Source organism: Hyperolius riggenbachi, chromosome 4, assembly GCF_040937935.1.
Source record: "Hyperolius riggenbachi isolate aHypRig1 chromosome 4, aHypRig1.pri, whole genome shotgun sequence".
Taxonomy (NCBI): domain Eukaryota; kingdom Metazoa; phylum Chordata; class Amphibia; order Anura; family Hyperoliidae; genus Hyperolius; species Hyperolius riggenbachi.
Window position 1 is genome coordinate 174405301 of NC_090649.1, and position 24614 is coordinate 174429914.

The 24614-nt window shown below is 47.7% G+C and overlaps 1 protein-coding gene across 1 annotated transcript in view; it reads left to right on the forward strand.

Annotated features, from left to right (window-relative positions):
- The window catches only part of SAMD7 (sterile alpha motif domain containing 7), a 92725-nt gene that overhangs the window by 16538 nt on the left and 51573 nt on the right, over positions 1–24614 (forward strand). The window contains exon 4 of the mRNA XM_068233314.1: positions 20549–20675. Within this exon, the coding sequence (XP_068089415.1) occupies positions 20549–20675 (127 nt within the window). The remainder of the gene's footprint in view (positions 1–20548; positions 20676–24614) is intronic.

Below are 24614 nucleotides of genomic sequence, written 5' to 3' on the forward strand. Positions count from 1 at the left end.
AGACTGTCATTCTCTTCACTGGCAAATCATATTGAATTATTCATGTTCCAAATATTATGCTTGGCTATAAAACACAACCGCGAGCTATCATTGATTGAGATTGTCAACTTCAACTGTGTCTAAAAATTTGCCCTTGGCATTTTCAGATAGCGTACATATGGAAAAAAGTGCGGGAGTCAGCAAAATATATACTGATGCTCACAGACACACTTCCACTTAAATGGTAAATTGTCTGACCTGTATACGAGATCTCAAATAACGCAGCTAATAAGGCCCAGAAGCCACAGAGAGGCCATATATGTTGTCTGCCTAGAACAATATTAACCCATTCCATATTCTTAATTTCTGTAGTGTAAAATCAGAGAACAGAGAACACAATGTGCTACCACTTATCTGATTTATATTGTACTTTTCCCAGATACTTTTCTCTAAATTAACTACTTAAAGACCTTGCTGATTGAAATCTGTTTTGATGGCTAGGGCGTAGCTTTCAATCCACCGATGCTGCGTGTTCTCGCCGCTTCCGTCGCTCCCGACAATCTCGCCGCTGTCTCCCAGCCGCAGCTCACTCGCTCTGTCATCTCTATAACGGCAGAGCCCTGTGATCGGGTCAGGAGCCGATTTCATTGGCTCCTGTCCCTGTCTATCAATGTAAGCGGCTCCCATAGGCTTACATTGATAGGCAGGGTCAGGAGCCAATGAAAGCAGCTCCTGACCGGCTCATAGGAACTCTGCTGTCATAGAGACAGCAGAGTCGGTGGCCCAGGATCCCGGCATGCGGCGGTGACGGTGATTCGTCAGTATTCTTCGTTATCCTGCCGTTTCTTGTACCAGCTGTCTCTGGTCCTTAAGGTGCCAGAGACCACTAGTACTTAAGTGGTTAAAGGGACACTTAAGTCAAACAAAAAAAAATGAGTTTTACTCACCTAGAGCTTCCAATAGCCCCTTGCAGCTGTCCGGTGCCCTCACCGTCTCCCTCCGATCCTCCTGGCCCCACCGGCAGCCACTTCCTGTTTCGGTGACAGGAGCTGACAGGCTGGGGATGCGAGTGATTCTTCGCATTCCCAGGCACATTAGCACCCTCTATGCTGCTATATGGTATATGATATATGCTATAGTAGCATAGATGGCGCTTTTGTGGCCTTTAAGCTGTCAAGTTATATTTTATATGTGTACATGGGCATACATTGTTCAATATTTTTATCTACAGCAGGGATGTCCAACTTTAGTCCTCAGAGGCTGAAGTCCTTACATATATTTGGCACAACTTAAATTAATTGATGGGACTGAATCATGATGGGTGTGGTTCATCAAGTAGAACGTATTTCTCCATTTCTCTGTCCATTCTAAACACCGGCATGGATATAGCCCTCGAAGATTAGAGAGATGTGTACAGGTCAGACTTTTCTCGCGCAGACTGGCCGCTACTGGCAGTACTAATGGGACCCGATACTGGAGCTGCAGGCAGCGGAGGACGGCGGCGTGGGAGCGATCCTTTCGCATGGGGCTGGAGGAAGCAGCAGGTATGTAGAAAACTTTTTTTTTTTCCATTATTGGTGTTTGGTTTTCTTTAAACTACTACGGTACATATCTCCGAGGCTAAAGGTGGCCACACACCATACCATTTTTTAAATATTTGTTCACTTCAAGAATAGCAACCAATTTTTCTGACTGATTGTAACATTTCAAAAATCTGACCAATGTACCACATACATATGTTCAATTTTTCCTCAGTTATGATAAAAATGATTGGAAACTGTGAGAAAATTGCTTGGGTGTGTATATTAATAAATTAACAATCTACCGCACACCATTAAATTTTCATAAAAAATTATCAGAAAAATCCACCATTCCTGATCAACTTTTATTGAATAAAAATGGGAAATCCAATTAGATTTCTTGCTCGAATTAAAAAAAAAAAAAAAGCTTTTGATTTTTCTGGAAATCCAATCTTTTTTATTGAATTGCCAAAAAATTTGATGATTTTATTGTATCAAAATTTGTGGCCACCTTTACCCTACAGACATAATAGGGTTTTCCAAGATTGCCATATTGTCACTGATCCAATAGTGTTCAAGCCTTGCTAACTGCTAACTGTATGATCTGATGAACAGGCTTCATACGTGTAAATGACCAGTTTCTTGACTGCCAGGAAAAAGCCACATTTTAATGGTTACTCCACAATTTTATGGTCCATTAAAGATCGGCAACTACAATGTACTGTGACTGCCAAATGAGGTGACCTATTGAAGATGTGAAGGGAACCTGAAGTGAGATAGTTATGGAAGTCTGACATATTTATTCAATTTTATATAATCTAACAAGCATAATTATTATGCTCATTTCAGGTTCCATGCCTGTGCATTGATCACTAGCCACCAGGCTGATTCCTATGCTGATGAAACATTTGGGACTGGTGGGTTGGTACAAGCAGTGGTATTGCCATTGACTCAGGGGTATGGCATTACAAGAGGCGCACACATTTTCTATATCATGAAACTTTTAGTTACCAGAACTAGAAATGGCCCTTTAACATGACAAATCTCAGCTTTTTGAGTTAATTTCCATACTTGTCTGGGTCGCATGACAGCAATTCTCTCCATGTGAAATGTGTCCCAGTAATGCCACTGAAAAACAATATGCACTGTCATAAAGGACATATGCCAAGTTGCCAACTCACAAATGTTATTCATTTTACATGGTTTATTTACATCTTTCCACTACAAGGAAACACATTCACTAAATTATGACACACCCATATATGTGTTGTTTTCTGTAGATGTTTAGCATGTTTGAGACATGAAAACTTTAATTCTTGGAGTTCTTATGCAAATTTGCATAATTCGTTCAAAAAAAAGCACAAGCAAACAAATGTAAGCAGTTGTACTAATGTATATTTTAACAGTTCAAATGTTATTGTTTTATAAATAAGAAAAGTACAAACAAGTACACACAATGACTGGCATTGCACAGCATACACACACTATATACATAATACAACTAAAGCTTACTGATTTTGTCATCTGAAATACATAACATTAACCACTTCACCACTGAGGGGTTTTACCCCCTGACCACCAGAGCAATTTTCACCTTTCAGCGCTCCTTCCATTCATTCGTCTATAACTTTATCATTACTTATCACAATTAAACGATCTATATCTTGTTTTTTCCACCACCAATTAGGCTTTCTTTAGGTGGGACATTATGCCAAGAATTATTTTATTCTAAATGTGTTTTAATGGGAAAATAGGAAAAATGTGGGAAAAAAATTAATTATTTTTCAGTTTTCGGCCATTATAGTTTTTAAATAATGCATGCTACTGTAATTAAAACCCATGAAATGTATTTGCCTTTTTGTCCCGGTTATAAAACCATTTAAATTATGTCCCTATCACAATGTTTGGCGCCAATATTTTATTTGGAAATAAAGGTGCATTTTTTTCAGTTTTGCGTCCATCCCTAATTACAAGCCCATAGTTTAAAAAGTAACAGTGTTGTACCCTCCTGACATAAATATTTTAAAAGTTCAGTCCCTAAGGTAACTATTTATGTATTTTTTTTTTATTGTACATTTTTTAATTTTTTTTTATTACAAAAAAAAAATAAATTGGGAGTGTGGGAGGTAATGAGTTAACTTTTTGTGTAAAAGTAATTTATTTGTATGTGAAAAATGTGTAGGGTGTAGTTTTACTATTTGGCCACAAGATGGCCACAGTAACTTTTTGCTTTAATGCGACCTCCAAGCCTCCTTCCGGAAGCTTGGGGGAAGTACTTGGAGGCTGGGTAAGTTTGTAACGTTTCACAATGATCGCGCTGCCCATCGGAGAGCAGCGGATCATTGCGGGGCTAAGATCAACGAACGGGAATGGATTTTCCCGTTCATTGATCTCCGGGCGAGCGGGCGGCGGCGTGTTTACTAGCGGCGGGCGGCGTGTTTATGAGCGGGAGCGCGGGCAGCGGCGGGAGTGCGCAAAGTACGGATTTCTCCGTCCCTGGGGGTTAAAGGATGGAAAAAGGGACGGAGAAATCCGTACGGGCGGGGGTAAAGTGGTTAATGTGTATATACAAAGGATATCTGCCTGATCCAATTCACATTTTCTCCAAGTTTTCTCCCAGGTGACATTTTCACATCCTATCAATAAAATGCAATTTAAGCCACCAGCAAGCAAGAAAATACTCAGGATAATTTTGATAGTGCTTTGCCATGTACTTTTTGATACTTTTTTAATTGCAGAGTGCTGAAAAGTTATTTAAAGGGAACCTAAACTGATAAGGATAGGGAGTTTTCCTTTTAAATAATACTAGTTGCCTGACTCTCCTGCTGATCCTGTGTCTCTAATACTCTTAGCCACAGCCCCTCAACAAGCATGCAGATCAGGTGCTCTGACTGAACTCAGACTGGATTAGCTGCATGTTTGTTTCAGGTGTGCGATTCAGCCACTACTGCAGCCAAAGAGATCAGCAGGACTGCCAAGCAACTCATATTGTGTTGTTTAAAAGGAAACATCCATATCCCTCCCAGTTAAGGTTCCCTTCAACCGCTTGGGGACCACAGGCTTACCCCCCCCCCCCCCCCGCTTTAACAGTGTGCTGCAAGGCCATACAACTTAGCACACAAATGAATCTTGTCTCCTTTTCTTGCCACCAACAGAACTTCCTGTTGGTGGCATCTGATTACTGATGCGATTTAAAAAATAATAATGATTTATTTGTATTTTTAAAAAAAATAAAGTAAACATCTATTTTCTTTTAAATGCATCCCTCCCCCTGAGAACCAATCCCTGCGATGGCCTCTCATAGGCTTTAGCCTATGAGAGGGATTGCTTTGTGAGCCACTCCTGGGGGCAAGCCAGTGAAAGAGCTGTCCCCTGTACAGCACTGCATTAGATCGCAGTTCTGTACAAGCATCTGCAGCAGTTGTTTGTTTTTTCTTATAGCCTGCCAACTCCGATCGCGGCTGGCAGGCTGTTTACATAGCAGATCTCTGTAACTAGGCGGGGATGCGTAGGCACCCGCGCTCGCGATCCCGCTAATCTCTGCCCCCAGGGCTTGACACCGATCAGTGTAAGGCGGTCCTAGGGGAGCCACTCTGCAGCTGCAGATCCACGTTCGGCAGTCATAGGTTGGTTAAACAGAAGATGAAAAGTTATCTCCTAGGAGAATTTCAGGAGAACATATGAATTGGATCAGGCCCAATATCTTTACCCTTATCTAATAGAGCAGTGTTTCTCAACATTTTACTGTTATGTACCCCTTTTAAAACTAGGCTGCTTTGCTTGTTCCTGACTGATTAATATTGCTTTTAAAGCACCCAGCAACAGCTCTTTTCAGAGCTCAACCTGTACATTTTTTTTTCTGACACTTTTGTTGCATGCACAGCCTTGCTAATTGATAGTGTGTGTGTGCCACTGCCAGCAGCCCAGCACATTCAGTGACTGACTGCCTGTGTGTGTGACAGGGAGCTGCACATTGTACTACCCAGTACTGCATATACCCCAGTACCTGTTGTGTTTACTTAACTCACCTCATCACTGCATATACCTAGCTTTGTGTTGAGTGAACCCAGCTCACTGCATCTAACTACCCAGTACCTGTTGTGTTTACTTAGCCCACCTCATCACTGCATATACCTAGCGTTGTGTTGAGTGAACCCAGCTCACTGCATCTAAGTCTAACTACCTGTTGTGTTGAGTGAGAACCCACCTCACTGCATCTTAAGTACCTTTACTGTATACTGTTCAGTGAACCCAGCTCACTGCATCTAACTACCCAGTACCTGTTGTGTTTACTTAACCCACATCATCACTGCATATACCTAGCGTTGTGTTGAGTGAACCCAGCTCACTGCATCTAACTACCTGTTGTGTTGAGTGTGAACCCACCTGGCCACCTCACTGCATCTAACTACCTGTTGTGTTGAGTGAGAACCCACCTCACTGCATCTTAAGTACCTTTACTGTTGAGTGAACCCAGCTCACTGCATCTAACTACCTGTTGTGTTGAGTGTGAACCCACCAGGCCACCTCACTGCATCTAACTACCTGTTGTGTTGAGTGAGAACCCACCTCACTGCATCTTAAGTACCTTTACTGTTGAGTGAACCCAGCTCACTGCATCTAACTACCCAGTACCTGTTGTGTTTACTTAACCCACCTCATCACTGCATATACCTAGCCTTGTGTTGAGTGAACCCAGCTCACTGCATCTAACTACCTGTTGTGTTGAGTGTGAACCCACCTGGCCACCTCACTGCATCTAACTACCTGTTGTGTTGAGTGAGAACCCACCTCACTGCATCTTAAGTACCTTTACTGTTGAGTGAACCCAGCTCACTGCATCTAACTACCCAGTACCTGTTGTGTTTACTTAACCCACCTCATCACTGCATATACCTAGCCTTGTGTTGAGTGAACCCAGCTCACTGCATCTAATTACCTGTTGTGTTGAGTGTGAACCCACCTGGCCACCTCACTGCATCTAACTACCTGTTGTGTTGAGTGAGAACCCACCTCACTGCATCTTAAGTACCTTTACTGTTGAGTGAACCCAGCTCACTGCATCTAACTACCTGTTGTGTTGAGTGTGAACCCACATGGCCACATCACTGCATCTAACTACCTGTTGTGTTGAGTGAGAACCCACCTCACTGCATCTTAAGTACCTTTACTGTTGAGTGAACCCAGCTCACTGCATCTAACTACCTGTTGTGTTGAGTGTGAACCCACCTGGCCACCTCACTGCATCTAACTACCTGTTGTGTTGAGTGAGAACCCACCTCACTGCATCTTAAGTACCTTTACTGTTGAGTGAACCCAGCTCACTGCATCTAACTACCCAGTACCTGTTGTGTTTACTTAACCCACCTCATCACTGCATATACCTAGCCTTGTGTTGAGTGAACCCAGCTCACTGCATCTAATTACCTGTTGTGTTGAGTGTGAACCCACCTGGCCACCTCACTGCATCTAACTACCTGTTGTGTTGAGTGAGAACCCACCTCACTGCATCTTAAGTACCTTTACTGTTGAGTGAACCCAGCTCACTGCATCTAACTACCTGTTGTGTTGAGTGTGAACCCACCTGGCTACCTCACTGCATCTAACTACCTGTTGTGTTGAGTGAGAACCCACCTCACTGCATCTTAAGTACCTTTACTGTTGAGTGAACCCAGCTCACTGCATCTAACTACCTGTTGTGTTGAGTGTGAACCCACCTGGCCACCTCACTGCATCTAACTACCTGTTGTGTTGAGTGAGAGCCCACCTCACTGCATCTTAAGTACCTTTACTGTTGAGTGAACCCAGCTCACTGCATCTAACTACCCAGTACCTGTTGTGTTTACTTAACCCACCTCATCACTGCATATACCTAGCCTTGTGTTGAGTGAACCCAGCTCACTGCATCTAACTACCTGTTGTGTTGAGTGTGAACCCACCTGGCCACCTCACTGCATCTAACTACCTGTTGTGTTGAGTGAGAACCCACCTCACTGCATCTTAAGTACCTTTACTGTTGAGTGAACCCAGCTCACTGCATCTAACTACCCAGTACCTGTTGTGTTTACTTGACCCACCTCATCACTGCATATACCTAGCCTTGTGTTGAGTGAACCCAGCTCACTGCATCTAATTACCTGTTGTGTTGAGTGTGAACCCACCTGGCCACCTCACTGCATCTAACTACCTGTTGTGTTGAGTGAGAACCCACCTCACCGCATCTTAAGTACCTTTACTGTTGAGTGAACCCAGCTCACTGCATCTAACTACCTGTTGTGTTGAGTGTGAACCCACCTGGCCACCTCACTGCATCTAACTACCTGTTGTGTTAAGTGAGAACCCACCTCACTGCATCTTAAGTACCTTTACTGTTGAGTGAACCCAGCTCACTGCATCTAACTACCTGTTGTGTTGAGTGTGAACCCACCTGGCCACCTCACTGCATCTAACTACCTGTTGTGTTGAGTGAGAACCCACCTCACTGCATCTTAAGTACCTTTACTGTTGAGTGAACCCAGCTCACTGCATCTAACTACCCAGTACCTGTTGTGTTTACTTAACCCACCTCATCACTGCATATACCTAGCCTTGTGTTGAGTGAACCCAGCTCACTGCATCTAATTACCTGTTGTGTTGAGTGTGAACCCACCTGGCCACCTCACTGCATCTAACTACCTGTTGTGTTGAGTGAGAACCCACCTCACCGCATCTTAAGTACCTTTACTGTTGAGTGAACCCAGCTCACTGCATCTAACTACCTGTTGTGTTGAGTGTGAACCCACCTGGCCACCTCACTGCATCTAACTACCTGTTGTGTTAAGTGAGAACCCACCTCACTGCATCTTAAGTACCTTTACTGTTGAGTGAACCCAGCTCACTGCATCTAACTACCTGTTGTGTTGAGTGTGAACCCACCTGGCCACCTCACTGCATCTAACTACCTGTTGTGTTGAGTGAGAACCCACCTCACTGCATCTTAAGTACCTTTACTGTTGAGTGAACCCAGCTCACTGCATCTAATTACCTGTTGTGTTGAGTGTGAACCCACCTGGCCACCTCACTGCATCTAACTACCTGTTGTGTTGAGTGAGAACCCACCTCACTGCATCTTAAGTACCTTTACTGTTGAGTGAACCCAGCTCACTGCATCTAACTACCTGTTGTGTTGAGTGTGAACCCACCTGGCTACCTCACTGCATCTAACTACCTGTTGTGTTGAGTGAGAACCCACCTCACTGCATCTTAAGTACCTTTACTGTTGAGTGAACCCAGCTCACTGCATCTAACTACCTGTTGTGTTGAGTGTGAACCCACCTGGCCACCTCACTGCATCTAACTACCTGTTGTGTTGAGTGAGAACCCACCTCACTGCATCTTAAGTACCTTTACTGTTGAGTGAACCCAGCTCACTGCATCTAACTACCCAGTACCTGTTGTGTTTACTTAACCCACCTCATCACTGCATATACCTAGCCTTGTGTTGAGTGAACCCAGCTCACTGCATCTAATTACCTGTTGTGTTGAGTGTGAACCCACCTGGCCACCTCACTGCATCTAACTACCTGTTGTGTTGAGTGAGAACCCACCTCACCGCATCTTAAGTACCTTTACTGTTGAGTGAACCCAGCTCACTGCATCTAACTACCTGTTGTGTTGAGTGTGAACCCACCTGGCCACCTCACTGCATCTAACTACCTGTTGTGTTAAGTGAGAACCCACCTCACTGCATCTTAAGTACCTTTACTGTTGAGTGAACCCAGCTCACTGCATCTAACTACCTGTTGTGTTGAGTGTGAACCCACCTGGCCACCTCACTGCATCTAACTACCTGTTGTGTTGAGTGAGAACCCACCTCACTGCATCTTAAGTACCTTTACTGTTGAGTGAACCCAGCTCACTGCATCTAACTACCCAGTACCTGTTGTGTTTACTTAACCCACCTCATCACTGCATATACCTAGCCTTGTGTTGAGTGAACCCAGCTCACTGCATCTAATTACCTGTTGTGTTGAGTGTGAACCCACCTGGCCACCTCACTGCATCTAACTACCTGTTGTGTTGAGTGAGAACCCACCTCACCGCATCTTAAGTACCTTTACTGTTGAGTGAACCCAGCTCACTGCATCTAACTACCTGTTGTGTTGAGTGTGAACCCACCTGGCCACCTCACTGCATCTAACTACCTGTTGTGTTAAGTGAGAACCCACCTCACTGCATCTTAAGTACCTTTACTGTTGAGTGAACCCAGCTCACTGCATCTAACTACCTGTTGTGTTGAGTGTGAACCCACCTGGCCACCTCACTGCATCTAACTACCTGTTGTGTTGAGTGAGAACCCACCTCACTGCATCTTAAGTACCTTTACTGTTGAGTGAACCCAGCTCACTGCATCTAATTACCTGTTGTGTTGAGTGTGAACCCACCTGGCCACCTCACTGCATCTAACTACCTGTTGTGTTGAGTGAGAACCCACCTCACTGCATCTTAAGTACTTTTACTGTTGAGTGAACCCAGCTCACTGCATATAACTACCTGTTGTGTTGAGTGTGAACCCACCTGGCCACCTCACTGCATCTAACTACCTGTTGTGCTGAGTGAGAACCCACCTCACTGCATCTTAAGTACCTTTACTGTTGAGTGAACCCAGCTCACTGCATCTAACTACCTGTTGTGTTGAGTGTGAACCCACCTGGCCACCTCACTGCATCTAACTACCTGTTGTGTTGAGTGAGAACCCACCTCACTGCATATAGCTAGCATACCCCCGAGATGGACAAAATGGACAAACCAGGTAGAGGAAGAGGTAGAGGCAGACCCAGAGGAAGGCCACCAGGCACCGGCAGGTCTGTGGCTGTGCGAGGTGGTGTTGCTGTGATTTCATGCGGACCTGCCCCAAAATACAGTGCTCAGAAGAAGGCACGTGTCATCACTTTCCAAAATCGTGAGGAGGTGATTGAGTATTTAACACAGAACACCTCATCTCCCGCAGCCACCAGCGCTACAACAAGCACCACATCCGCTGCATTTGACACTTCGCAGGAGTTATTTGGTGGTGGTGGTGAAATCACTGATTCCCAGCCACTACTGCAACAACAACAAGAAGGCGCAGGTACACCACCTCATACGTCTGAGTTAGGTGGCGATAGTATGGACGTAACGTGTGTGGATGGGGATGATGGTGGACCACCTGAAGTTGGTGCACTTGAGGAGGTGTCTGAGGAAAGCGCAGCTGGCCAGGAGGATTATGATGACGATTATACGGATACCACATATGTTCCCGGTAGAGGAGATGACCAGGGGGACAGTTCAGAGGAGGAGTCAGAGAGGAGTAGGAGGAGACGACTCCATGATAGAAGCAGAGGGAGCTCGTCCTCAGAAACAGCTGGGGGCAGTGTCCGGTGCCATGTATCGCCAGCTATGGCCAGGGAGCACACATGCCCTTCAACGTCAGCTGCTGCTGATGCCACCGTAGCGCCATCACCCCAGGGGGGCTCAGCGGTTTGGAAATTTTTTCACGTGTGTGTCTCAGATCGGAGCAAAGCCATCTGTTGTCTCTGCCAGCAAAAATTGAGCCGTGGAAAGGCCAACTCTCACGTAGGGACAAGTGCCTTACGAAGGCACCTGGAGAAAAGGCACAAACAGCTATGGCAAGAACACCTGAGTAAAAGCAGCACTCCTCAAAAGACAAGCCAAACTCCTTCTCCTCTTCCTCCTTCAGGTGCATCGTCTTCATCCACTTTCTTCCTTGCACCTTCACAGCCACCCTCCTCCACACCGCCTCTTCCCTTGAGCGGTTCCTTCTCCTCTGCCCACAGCAGTACCCAGCTGTCCGTGAAGGAAGTATTTGAGCGGAAGAAGCAAATGTCTGCCAGTCACCCTCTTGCCCGGCGTCTGACAGCTGGCGTGGCGGAACTATTAGCTCGCCAGCTATTACCATACAAGCTGGTGGAGTCGGAGGCTTTCCGTAAGTTTGTGGCCATTGGTACACCGCAGTGGAAGATACCAGGCCGCAATTATTTTTCTCAAAAGGCCATACCCAAACTGTACCGTGCAGTTGAGAGGCAAGTGGTGTCATCTCTGGCACACAGCGTTGGGTCAAGGGTCTACCTGACCACGGATGCCTGGTCTGCCAAGCACGGGCAGGGCCACTACATTACATACACAGCCCATTGGGTCAACCTGGTGACCGGAGGCAGCAAGCAGGGAGTACGTGGCTGCGCAGAGGACCGACTTGTCACACCTCCACGGCTTGCAGGCAGGCCTCCAGCCACCTCCTCTCCACCTGCTATCACCGCTTCGCTGTCGTCATCCTCCTCCTCCTCCTCCTTGGCTGGTGCCGCCATCTCCTCCCCAGCTACACAGCCCCAGCACCCCAGGGCCTATGCTGCATGCCAGGTGCGACGGTGTCATGCAGTGTTAGACATGTCTTGCCTGAAAGCGGAGAGTCACACTGGAGCAGCTCTCCTGGCTGCTCTTAACAAACAGGTTGAGCAATGGCTGACCCCGCACAAGCTTGAGATCGGCAACGTGGTGTGTGACAACGGCAGCAATCTCATTGCTGCATTGAATTTGGGAAAGCTGACACACATACCCTGCATGGCACATGTGCTTAATCTGGTCGTGCAAAGATTTGTGTCCAAGTACCCAGGCTTAGAGGACGTCTTGAAGCAGGCCAGGAAGTTGTGTGGGCATTTCAGGCGCTCTTACAAGGCCATGGCACGCTTTGCAGAGATTCAGTGTAGAAACAACTTGCTGGTGAGACGCCTGATTTGCGATAGCCCGACTCGCTGGAATTCCACCCTGCTGATGTTCTCTCGCCTGCTAGACCAGGAGAAAGCCGTCACCCACTACCTGTATCATTACAGTACAAGGACACAATCTGGGAGGATGGGGATGTTGTGGCCCAACAACTGGACACTGATGCGAAATGCATGCAGGGTCATGGAGCCCTTTGAGGAGGTGACCAAACTGGTGAGTCGCGATGAGGGAACCATCAGCGACTTGATCCCCTACGCCTACTTCCTGGAGCGTGCCGTGCGTAGAGTGGTGGATACAGCTGTGGAGGAGCGTGAACAAGAAGAGTTAGGGAAGCGGGATTCATTGGAGCCATTTACACACGAACCCGATGTTTCCACAACACCGGCGGCAGCACAGAGGGGGGAGGAGGAAGAAGAGGAGTCGTGTGGGGAAGGAGAGGAGTCAGACTCTGATGATGGTGATGATGAGGAAGGTGTTTCTGTGGAGGAGGAAGAGGCGGCGGAAGGAGAACAACCGCGGCAGCCATCACAGGGGGCTTCTGCTGCTCCACGTTCCCGTGGTATTGTTCGTGGCTGGGGGGAGGAAGAGGAGTTGCGTCCCGTCACTGAGGAAGAGCAAGAGGAGATGGAGAGTACCTCTGCATCCAGCTTTGTGCAGATGTCCTCTTTCATGTTGTCCAGCCTGTTGAGGGACCCCCGTATCAAAAAACTCAAGACGAATGACCTGTACTGGGTGGCCACGCTACTAGACCCTCGGTACAGGCACAAAGTGGCGGACCTCTTACCAACTCAACAAAAGGCGGAAAGGATGCAGCACTTGCAGAACAAGCTGTCGATGATGCTTTACAATGCGTTTAAGGGTGATGTGGCTGCACAACGCAATCAAGGTACCACTGGCAGTAACCCTCCTCCTCCCAAGTCCACGCAGGCAAGAACAGGACGCTCCAGCAATCTCAGGGTGATGTCGGACATGCGGACGTTCTTTAGTCCAACTCCTCGCCATAGTCCTTCCGGATCCACCCTCCACCAACGCCTGGACCGGCAGGTAGCCGACTACCTGGCCTTGAGTGTGGATGTAGACTCTGCGAAAAGCGACGATGAACCCTTGGACTACTGGTTGCGCAGGCTTGACCTGTGGCCAGAGCTGTCCCAATTTGCCATACAACTTCTCTCTTGCCCTGCCGCAAGCGTCCTGTCAGAAAGGACCTTCAGTGCAGCTGGAGGCATAGTTACTGAGAAGAGAAGTCGCCTAAGTCACGACAGTGTTCAGTACCTGACCTTTATCAAAATGAATGAGGAATGGATCACGGAGGGCTACTGCACGACCGAAGACTAAGTCAGTCCACTCCCCACACACAGCATCTCTGCCTGCAGGTCGCTTGACTGCCTTCTCCGCCACTACCAACAGGGTCCAGGACTCTAGGCGGATTCCTGAATTTTTAAGGCCGCTGCTAGCAGCGGCCGCTACACTAATTTTTCTGGTGCGTGTACATGTGCCCATCCCCCTTCGTGATCATTACCTTGCCGCGGTGAAGGGGCTTGCGCATCACAATGAAGCAATGACCGCCGGCTATTTGAGTGTCTCGGGTGGGGGTGGCACACAAAAGATATTAAGGTCGTTGCTTCATTGTGGTCAGACCAAATTTGATCAGCTGGAAAGTCACTGTTCTGTCATTCAGCTACATCAGCCGGGCAAGCATATGGGCTGAAAAGCCACCATCACCTGCACTCTCGTCACGGTGCGCACCAGTCCAGCACGGCCGTCACCAGGGGCGTTTCTAGGGTCCCTGGAGATCAGTGGCACCTGTGGGCACCAGGAGGGGAGGTACAGGCAAAAAATGGGCGTGGCCATGCGGTGAGTGGGCGTGGCCATGGGTGGGGCCAAATGTACATGAACTTAGCAGCGGTGTAAGCTACGGATAACGGGCCTGCCCATCGAAATATTGGACGGAGCCCCCTGTCCTTTATTTCGATCATTTACAATCAGTATAGGCATAGATCAAAGATGTATACGCACATACAATTTTGATTGGTCAATCACTGACCCCCAATTTCCCACCCCCGTGCAGTAAGTGGGCCAACAGACAATGAATTTTATGAACAGAGCTAAAATTGGCTAATCAAAATTGTATGTGTGTACCAGGCTTTACAGCTAATACTGTACATACTGAAAGTAGCAGGGATCAGCATACAATACAGCTGGTTTACAATCAATAAAGGCACAGAGTAACACCTTACACTGTACACACTGGAGGTAAATCAGCACACAGTGCAAGCACTAGAGAACAGCGTATACTGTACATACTGTAGGCAGCAGAATTCAGCACACTGCAGCTAGCGTGCCAAAAATATGACGATCACGTTGTGTGGCGTGCTTATCGCGCCGCACCAAAAAATGGGTGGGCCATGGACCAGAATATAGGTGTGGTAACGGGTGGAGACAAATTTACATGAACCTAGCAATGGTGGGACATCAGATTAGGACAGTGGTGGCGAACCTTTTGGAGGCCGAGTGCCCAAACTGCAACCCAAAAGTCACTTACCGGTATCCATCGCAAAGTGGCAACAGCAATTTAAACTAAATACTGTACAAACGTTTTAACTCATACATGAACATTATGGAAAATCCAAGTTGAAAATAAACTGTGAAGATAAACAATTTCATCCATCCTACTCCTGAAAAATGTATTCAATTTTTTAGAACCTCCCAGTTTTATTTTCTGTTTTAAAACGCTAAAAAAGTAGGTTTAATGCTATTGTCTCATATGATAAGGATTCAGCTTTTCCCATAGTCTCGCAGTTAGCAATCATGTGACCCCCAACAAGACATATTCAGCAATCATGAGGCCCCCAACAAATCAGGAGGCCCCCAACAAGACAAATTCAGCAATCATGAGGCCTCCAACAAATCATGAGGCCCCCAACAAGACAAATTCAGCAATCATGAGGCCCCCAACAAGACAAATTCAGCAATCATGAGGCCCCCAACAAATCATGAGGCCCCCAACAAGACAAATTCAGCAATCATGAGGCCCCCAACAAATCATAAGGCTCCCAACAAGACACATTCAGCAGTCATGAGGCACATAAATAGACAGCATTTCACATAAATAGGCAGAATGCCCCCTTAATATGGTAGCCCCCCCAAGTTAGGTAGTGAGTGACAGGGACCCCCAGGTTAGCTAGTGAGTGACAGGCGCCTCCAGTTAGGTAGTGAGTGACAGGGACCCCGATAGTGAGTGACAGGGAGCACCTTTAGGTAGTGAGTGAGTGCCAGGGAGCCCCTTTAGGCAGTGAGTGAGTGCCAGGAAGCCCCTTTAGGCAGTGAGTGAGTGCCAGGAAGCCCCTTTAGGCAGTGAGTGAGTGCCAGGAAGCCCCTTTAGGCAGTGAGTGAGTGCCAGGGAGCCCCTTTAGGCAGTGAGTGAGTGACAGGAAGCCCCTTTAGGCAGTGAGTGAGTGACAGGAAGCCCCTTTAGGCAGTGAGTGAGTGACAGGGAGCCCCTTTAGGCAGTGAGTGAGTGACAGGGAGCCCCTTTAGGCAGTGAGTGAGTGACAGGGAGCCCCTTTAGGCAGTGAGTGAGTGACAGGGAGCCCCTTTAGGCAGTGAGTGAGTGACAGGGAGCCCCTTTAGGGAGTGAGTGAGTGCCAGGGAGGCCCTTTAGGGAGTGAGTGAGTGACAGGGAGGCCCTTTAGGGAGTGAGTGAGTGCCAGGGAGCCCCTTTAGTGAGTGAGTGCGTGCCAGGGAGCCCCTTTAGTGAGTGAGTGCGTGCCAGGGAGCCCCTTTAGTGAGTGAGTGCGTGCCAGGGAGCCCCTTTAGTGAGTGCGTGCCAGGGAGCCCCTTTAGGGAGTGGGTGCGTGCCAGGGAGCCCCTTTAGGGAGTGGGTGCGTGCCAGGGGAGCCCCTTTAGGGAGTGAGTGAGTGCCAGGGGAGCCCCTTTAGGGAGTGAGTGAGTGCCAGGGGAGCCCCTTTAGGGAGTGAGTGAGTGCCAGGGGAGCCCCTTTAGGGAGTGAGTGAGTGCCAGGGAGCCCCTTTAGGGAGTGAGTGAGTGACAGGGAGCCCCTTTAGGGAGTGAGTGAGTGACAGGGAGCCCCTTTAGGGAGTGGGTGCGTGCCAGGGAGCCCCTTTAGGGAGTGGGTGCGTGCCAGGGAGCCCCTTTAGGGAGTGGGTGCGTGCCAGGGGAGCCCCTTTAGGGAGTGAGTGAGTGCCAGGGGAGCCCCTTTAGGGAGTGAGTGAGTGCCAGGGGAGCCCCTTTAGGGAGTGAGTGAGTGCCAGGGGAGCCCCTTTAGGGAGTGAGTGAGTGCCAGGGGAGCCCCTTTAGGGAGTGAGTGAGTGACAGGGAGCCCCTTTAGGGAGTGAGTGAGTGACAGGGAGCCCCTTTAGGGAGTGAGTGAGTGACAGGGAGCCCCTTTAGGGAGTGAGTGAGTGCCAGGGAGCCCCTTTAGGGAGTGAGTGAGTGCCAGGGAGCCCCTTTAGGGAGTGAGTGAGTGACAGGGAGCCCCTTTAGGGAGTGAGTGAGTGACAGGGAGCCCCTTTAGGGAGTGAGTGAGTGCCAGGGAGCCCCTTTAGTGAGTGAGTGAGTGACAGGTAGCCCCTTTAGGGAGTGAGTGAGTGCCAGGGAGCCCCTTTAGTGAGTGAGTGAGTGACAGGGAGGCCCCCTCTCTAGCCGCCGCCGCTCCCCCCCCCTACCTCTCAGCAGACCTCAGGATCAGCGGCGACCCGACCAGATGTACGAGCGGGCGCTGGACGCACCCGCTCGATATGCGGAAGTGATGTCACTTCCGCATATCAGTGCGGGCGCTGGGTCCTAGCGCCCGCACGATTGGTCGCCGGCTCGCCGCCTGATCCTGAGGTCTGAGACGCGGCGGCGGCGGCTGGAGGGAGCCGCTGACAGAGGGGGCAGCGGCGGCCGGGAGATCCGTGGCACCCCAGGAAAGATTGAGGGCACGTGCCCCCCTAAAACAGGGCTAGCGAAACGGCTGTTTGCAGTCACTGCATACCTTTCACTGCATCTGTGACTGCACATTATACCTGGCAGTCAGTGCATAACTTGCACTTGAATGGATACACTTTCAAACAATTTAAAAATACAACCATCTAAACTTTCAAACAATTTAAAAATACAACCATCTATCATTTTCAAAAAATTTAAAAAAGGGCAAAAAAACTTGCTCTCTGTAAAACATTCTTGGCAAATGCTTTCGACTTGGTTTGTCTTCCGCTGGCTCAAGGGTCCATCTGACCACAGATGCCTGGTCGGCAAAGCACGGTCAGGGCAGCTACAGCATGGGTCTCAGCAGGCTCCCACTTCGGGCCGGAATCCAACCTTCATTCCCCGCGGTGACAATGGCAGACTTGCCCTCCATAACGAATTCCCGTTAAAGGATTTAAAGTTAGTTCATTTCAATTAGGGCCGCAAAAGGTCCTCCTGAGTCCTGTATTGTTATTTTTGGTCACTACCTCGGGGCGGGCGTGCATGCCTGCCTGCTTCCCTCCTTGCCTGGATGTGTGGTGGTAGACGTTGATCAGGCTCCAACTCCGGAACGCAATACAAGAGGGAGCTCGTCCTCAGAATCAGCTGGGGGCAGTGTCCGGTGCCATGTATCGCCAGCTATGGCCAGACAGCCAACATGCCCTTCAATGTCAGCTGCTGATGCCACCGTAGCGCCATCAGCCCAGGGGGGCTCAGCGGTTTGGAAATTTTTTCACGTGTGTGTCTCAGATCGGAGCAAAGCCATCTGTTGTCTCTGCCAGCAAAAATTGAGCCGTGGAAAGGCCAACTGTCACGTAGGGACAAGTGCTTTACGAAGGCACCTGGAGAGAAGGCACAAACAGCTATGGCAAGAACACCTGAGGAAAAGAAGCACCCCTCAAAAGACAAGCAGCGGAGAACAACCGTGGCAGCCGTCACAGGGGGCTTCTGCTGCTCCACGTTCCCATGGTATTGTTCGTGGCTGGAGGGAGGAAAAATGGATACACTTTTAAACAATTTAAAAATACAACCATCTAAACTTTCAAACAATTTAAAAATACAACCATCTAAACTTTCAAACAATTTAAAAATACAACCATCTAAACTTTCAAACAATTTAAAAATACAACCATCTATCATTTTCAAAAAATTTAAAAAAAGGGCAAAAAAACTTGCCCTCCGTAAAACATTCTTGGCAAATGCTTTCGACTTGGTTTGTCTTCCGCTGGCTCAAGGGTCCATCTGACCACAGATGCCTGGTCTGCAAAGCACGGTCAGGGCAGCTACAGCATGGGTCTCAGCAGGCTCCCACTTCGGGCCGCAATCCAACCTTCATTCCCCGCGGTGACAATGGCAGACTTGCCCTCCATAACGGATTCCCGTTAAAGGATTTAAAGTTAATTCATTTCAAATACACAGCAGGGCCTCGAAAGTCCGCCTCCTGTATTGTTATTTTTGGTCACTACCTCAGGGCGGGCGTGCATGCCTACCTGCTGCCCTCCTTGGATGTGTAGTGGAAGCCGTTTCTCAGGCTCCACACCGGATTCCATCCCTCATTCCCCGGCCATTACCCGGGGTCACAAATGACAGACTTGCCCGCCTCCATATGATTCTCGTGAAAGGAATGTGGTGTCATCTTTGCCCGCCATAACTGGTTCTCGTTAAAGGATTTAAAGTACATTCATTTCAAATACACAGCAGGGCCTCGAAAGTCCGCCTCCTGTATTGTTATTTTTGGTCACTACCTCGGGGCGGGCGTGCATGCCTACCTGCTGCCCTCCTTGGATGTGTAGTGGTAGCCGTTTCTCAGGCTCCACACCGGATTCCATCCCTCATTCCCTGGCCATTACCCGAGGTCACAAATGACAGACTTGCCCGCCTCCATATGATTCTCGTGAAAGGAATGTGGTGTCATCTTTGCCCGCCATAACTGGTTCTCGTTAAAGGATTTAAAGTACATTCATTTCAAATACACAGCAGGGCCTCGAAAGTCCTCCTCCTGTATTGTTATTTTTGGTCACTACCTCGGGGCGGGCGTGCATGCCTGCCCGCTGCCCTCCTTGGATGTGTAGTGGTAGCCGTTGCTCAGGCTCCACACCGGATTCAAACCTCTCATTCCCCGGCCATTACCCAGGGTCACAATGGCAGACTTGCCCGCCTCCACAGGATTCTCATTGTAGCGGTACTGAACAAGTACACAGCAAGTAGAAAATGTAAATTAAAAACAAAACGTAAGCTTTTTAACAATGCCATGGAAAGTTGAGAAGGAAGTCACACATTACCTGACATCACTGAGTGAGGAAGAGCAATCACGCCATGTTGCGCAGTAGTCCAGCATGGCCGTCACTACACAAACAGCTGTTTGCCGTGCGTTACACAGTGAGTTTGGTGTGTCAGTGTGAAGCAGTACTCTAATTACACTCCCTGTTTGATGTATACACATGCAAGATGTTTGAAAGCACGTTAGGCCTGCAATTTAGCATTCAATGTGATTTCTGCCCTTAAAACGCTGCTTTGCGTCACATCCAGATTTTTCAACGGGACTTTTGGCATGTATCCCACTCCGCCATGCCCCCCTCCAGGTGTTAGACCCCTTGAAACATCTTTTCCATCACTTTTGTGGCCAGCATAATTTTTTCTATTTTTCAAAGTTCGCCTCCCCATTGAAGTCTATTGCGGTTCGCGAATTTTTCCGCGAACCGAACCTTCTGCGGAAGTTCGCGAACCCGGTTCGCGAACCGAAAATCGGAGGTTCGCGACATCTCTAGTTGCAATGTGATGATATTGTTATGACACAATGCAATAGTGTGAAAGGACCCTTAAGAAATGGATTCTGGTTGCTTGCTATAGCTTATCACTCCCTGGTCTTTGCCTTTCTAAATAAGCCTGCAAGTCCCATAGAGCATAACCTTTACCTGTGTCAAGAACTAGCAGTATCTATTATTTCAGACAGCAATGGTGTCATTTCATATAAGGCAGAGCATTCTCCAGGCTGATGTGTCTATTTACGGGTCTCGCCTTGTCATCCTTAACTGCACACAGCTGCACAAGGTATTGACTCTATATAATGAAGATATACTTGGCATGTAGACTTCTGAAAACAGTTCTTTTTATGCCCTTGTTGGAAACAAACTCTCATTTTCTTTTTTTGTATTTGTATGCAAGTCACAAAGTAAAAGCAAACACTTTATGAGATGCTGTGTGTAGCACAATCTTTCTGACTTGCTCCTATTCTTGAATTACATTGCCTCCCAATTTACTCTATATTGTAGTCTTTGTGAGCATTTATTTGTTGTGATTCATTTCCTGTTTTTTATACCTAGAACTACGTCAGAGACAAGAGATACTGATGAGGAATCAGATGATGTCTGTGAACCCTCAGGTAGTGGTGCCGACTCAGCAGCGGATGCCAGTGATGCCAGGACAGTTTGAGCCACGACTGCTGGAAAGGTGCCATTTGCTCATTCACTGAAGGGCAGGTTGAAAGGTGTTCATGACAGGGCAGACATTTATAGTGCTACCTGTAGCTTAAAGGACACCTGAAGTGAGAGAGATATGGAGGCTGCCATATTTATTTCCTTTTAAATAATGCAGATTGGCTGGCTGACTGTCCTGCTGACCCTCTGTGTCTAATTAATTTAATTATAGACCCTGAACAAGCGTTTAGTCATAGAACCTAACAAGCATTTAGCCATAGACCCTAACAAGCGTTTAGCCATAGATCCTGAACAAGCGTTTAGTCATAGATCCTGAACACGTTTTTAGCCATAGACCCTAACAAGCGTTTAGCCATAGACCCTAACAAGCGTTTAGCCATAGACCCTGAACCACCATTTAGCCATAGATCCTGAACAAGCATTTAGCCATAGATCCTGAACAAGCATTAAGCCATAGACCCTAACAAGCTTTTAGCCATAGATCCTGAACAAGCGTTTAGCCATAGACCCTAAGAAGCGTTTAGCCATAGACCCTAAGAAGCGTTTAGCCATAGATCCTGAACAAGTGTTTAGCCATAGATCCTGAACAAGCGTTTAGCCATAGATCCTGAACAAGTGTTTAGCCATAGATCCTGAACAAGTGTTTAGCCATAGATCCTGAACAAGCGTTTAGCCATAGATCCTGAACAAGTGTTTAGACATAGATCCTGAACAAGCGTTTAGTCATAGACCCTAACAAGCGTTTAGCCATAGATCCTGAACAAGCGTTTAGGAATAGACCCTGAACAAGCGTTTAGCCATAGACTCTGAACAAGCGTTTAGCCATAGATCCTGAACAAGCGTTTAGCCATAGATCCTGAACAAGCGTTTAGCCATAGACCCTGAACAAGCGTTTAGCCATAGATCCTGAACAAGCGTTTAGCCATAGACCCTGAACAAGTGTTTAGCCATAGACTAGTGTTGGGCGAACAGTGTTCGCCACTGTTCGGGTTCTGCAGAACATCACCCTGTTCGGGTGATGTTCGGGTTCGGCCGAACACCTGATGGTGTTCGGCCAAACTGTTCGGCCATATGGCCGAACTAAGAGTGCATGGCCGAACGTTACCCGAACGTTCGGCTAGCGCTGTGATTGGCCGAACGGGTCACGTGTAGTGTTGGGCGAACATCTAGATGTTCGGGTTCGGGCCGAACATGGCCGAACTCCGAACATAATGGAAGTCAATGGGGACCCGAACTTTCGTGCTTTGTAAAGCCTCCTAACATGCTACATACCCCAAATTTACAGGGTATGTGCACCTTGGGAGTGGGTACAAGAGGGAAAAAAAATTAGCAAAAAGAGCTTATAGTTTTTGAGAAAATCGATTTTAAAGTTTCAAAGGGAAAACTGTCTTTTAAATGCGGGAAATGTCTGTTTTCTTTGCACAGGTAACATGCTTTTTGTCGGCATGCAGTCATAAATGTAATACATATAAGAGGTTCCAGGAAAAGGGACCGGTAACGCTAACCCAGCAGCAGCACACGTGATGGAACAAGAGGAGGGTGGCGCAGGAGGAGAAGGCCACGCTTTGAGACACAACAACCCAGGCCTTGCATGAGGACAAGAAGCGTGCGGATAGCAATTTGCATTTTGTCGCCATGCAGTCATAAATGTAATACAGATGAGAGGTTCAATAAACAGGGACCGGAAACGCTAACCCATCACAGATGTTCATTGTTCATGTTACTTGGTTGGGGTCCGGGAGTGTTGCGTAGTCGTTTCCAATCCAGGATTGATTCATTTTAATTTGAGTCAGACGGTCTGCATTTTCTGTGGAGAGGCGGATACGCCGCCGATCTGTGACGATGCCTCCGGCAGCACTGAAACAGCGTTCCGACATAACGCTGGCTGCCGGGCAAGCCAGCACCTCTATTGCGTACATTGCCAGTTTGTGCCAGGTGTCTAGCTTCGATACCCAATAGTTGAAGGGTGCATATGGATTGTTCAACACAGCTACACCATCTGACATGTAGTCCTTGACCATCTTCTCCAGGCGATCGGTGTTGGAGGTGGATCTGCACGCTTGCTGTTCTGTGTGCTGCTGCATGGGTGTCAGAAAATTTTCCCACTCCAAGGACACTGCCGATACCATTCCCTTTTGGGCACTAGCTGCGGCTTGTGTTGTTTGCTGCCCTCCTGGTCGTCCTGGGTTTGCGGAAGTCAGTCTGTCGGCGTACAACTGGCTAGAGGAGGGGGAGGATGTCAATCTCCTCTCTAAAGTCTCCACAAGGGCCTGCTGGTATTCTTCCATTTTGACCTGTCTGGCTCTTTCTTCAAGCAGTTTTGGAACATTGTGTTTGTACCGTGGATCCAGAAGGGTATAAACCCAGTAATTGGTGTTGTCCAGAATGCGCACAATGCGTGGGTCGCGTTCAATGCAGTCCTAGGCCGAAGAGGTCATAGCCTAGGGTCACAAAACCTGTTTATTGGGCAATTTCAATGGTGGCGAGTCTGACGTACATAAATCGCAGCAATGGCCGTTAGCAACGTCTGAATCTCACGAAATGTCTCATGCAGGTAGAAGACATATTGTTAGACTTGGGCTCCAAAGATGGGTTCCCTACATCTCTGCAAACCAGAGTTACAGGGCTCCAAATTTGGTAAAATCCCCCATAGGCTTTCATTGGGCCTCCTATTTACAGTTCCAAAATCTCACATCTTTTCAAAGGGCAATTACTCAGCAGTGGCAAATTTTCTAGCATTGTAGGGACCCTTAGGGGGAACATGACTGGTGATTTTCGGGCCCCTAGGCCGAAGAGGTCATAGCCTAGGGTCACAAAAACCTGTTTATTGGGGCTATTTCAATGGTAGTGATGGTGACGTACATAAATCGCAGCAATGGCCGTTAGCAAAGTCTGAATCTCACGAAATGTCTAATGCAGGTAGAAGACATATTGTTAGACTTGGATTCCAAAGATGGGGTCCCTACATCTCTGCAAACCAGAGTTACAGGGGTCCAAAATTGGTAAAATCCCCCATAGGATTTCATCGGCTCCCTATTTCACTTTCCAAAAATCTCACATCTTTTCAAAGGGCAATGGCTCAGCAGTACCAAATTTTCTAGCATTGTAGGGACCCTTAGGGGGAACATGACTGGTGAGTTTCGGGCCCCTAGGCCGAAGAGGTCATAGCCTAGGGTCACAAAAACCTGTTTATTGGGGCTATTTCAATGGTAGTGATGGTGACGTACATAAATCGCAGCAATGGCCGTTAGCAAAGTCTGAATCTCACGAAATGTCTCATGCAGGTAGAAGACATATTGTTAGACTTGGATTCCAAAGATGGGGTCCCTACATCTCTGCAAACCAGAGTTACAGGGGTCCAAAATTGGTAAAATCCCCCATAGGATTTCATTGGCTCCCTATTTCACTTTCCAAAATCTCACATCTTTTCAAAGGGCAATGGCTCAGCAGTACCAAATTTTATAGCATTGTAGGGACCCTTAGGGGGATCATGACTGGTGAGTTTTGCCACTGCTGAGCCATTGCCCTTTGAAATGGTGTGAGATTTTGGAACGGTAAATAGGAGGCCCAATGAAAGCCTATGGGGGATTTTACCAATTTTGGACCCCTGTAACTCTGGTTTGCAGAGATGTAGGGACCCCATCTTTGGAATCTAAGTCTAACAATATGTCTTCTACCTGCATGAGACATTTCGTGAGATTCAGACGTTGCTAACGGCCATGGCTGAGATTTATGTACGCCACCATCACTACCATTGAAATAGCCCAAATAAACAGGTTTTTGTGACCCTAGGCTATGATCTCTTCGGCCTAGGGGCCCGAAACTCACCAGTCATGTTCCCCCTAAGGGTCCCTACAATGCTAGAAAATTTGGTACTGCTGAGCCATTGCCCTTTGAAAAGATGTGAGATTTTGGAAAGTGAAATAGGGAGGCAATGAAATCCTATGGGGGA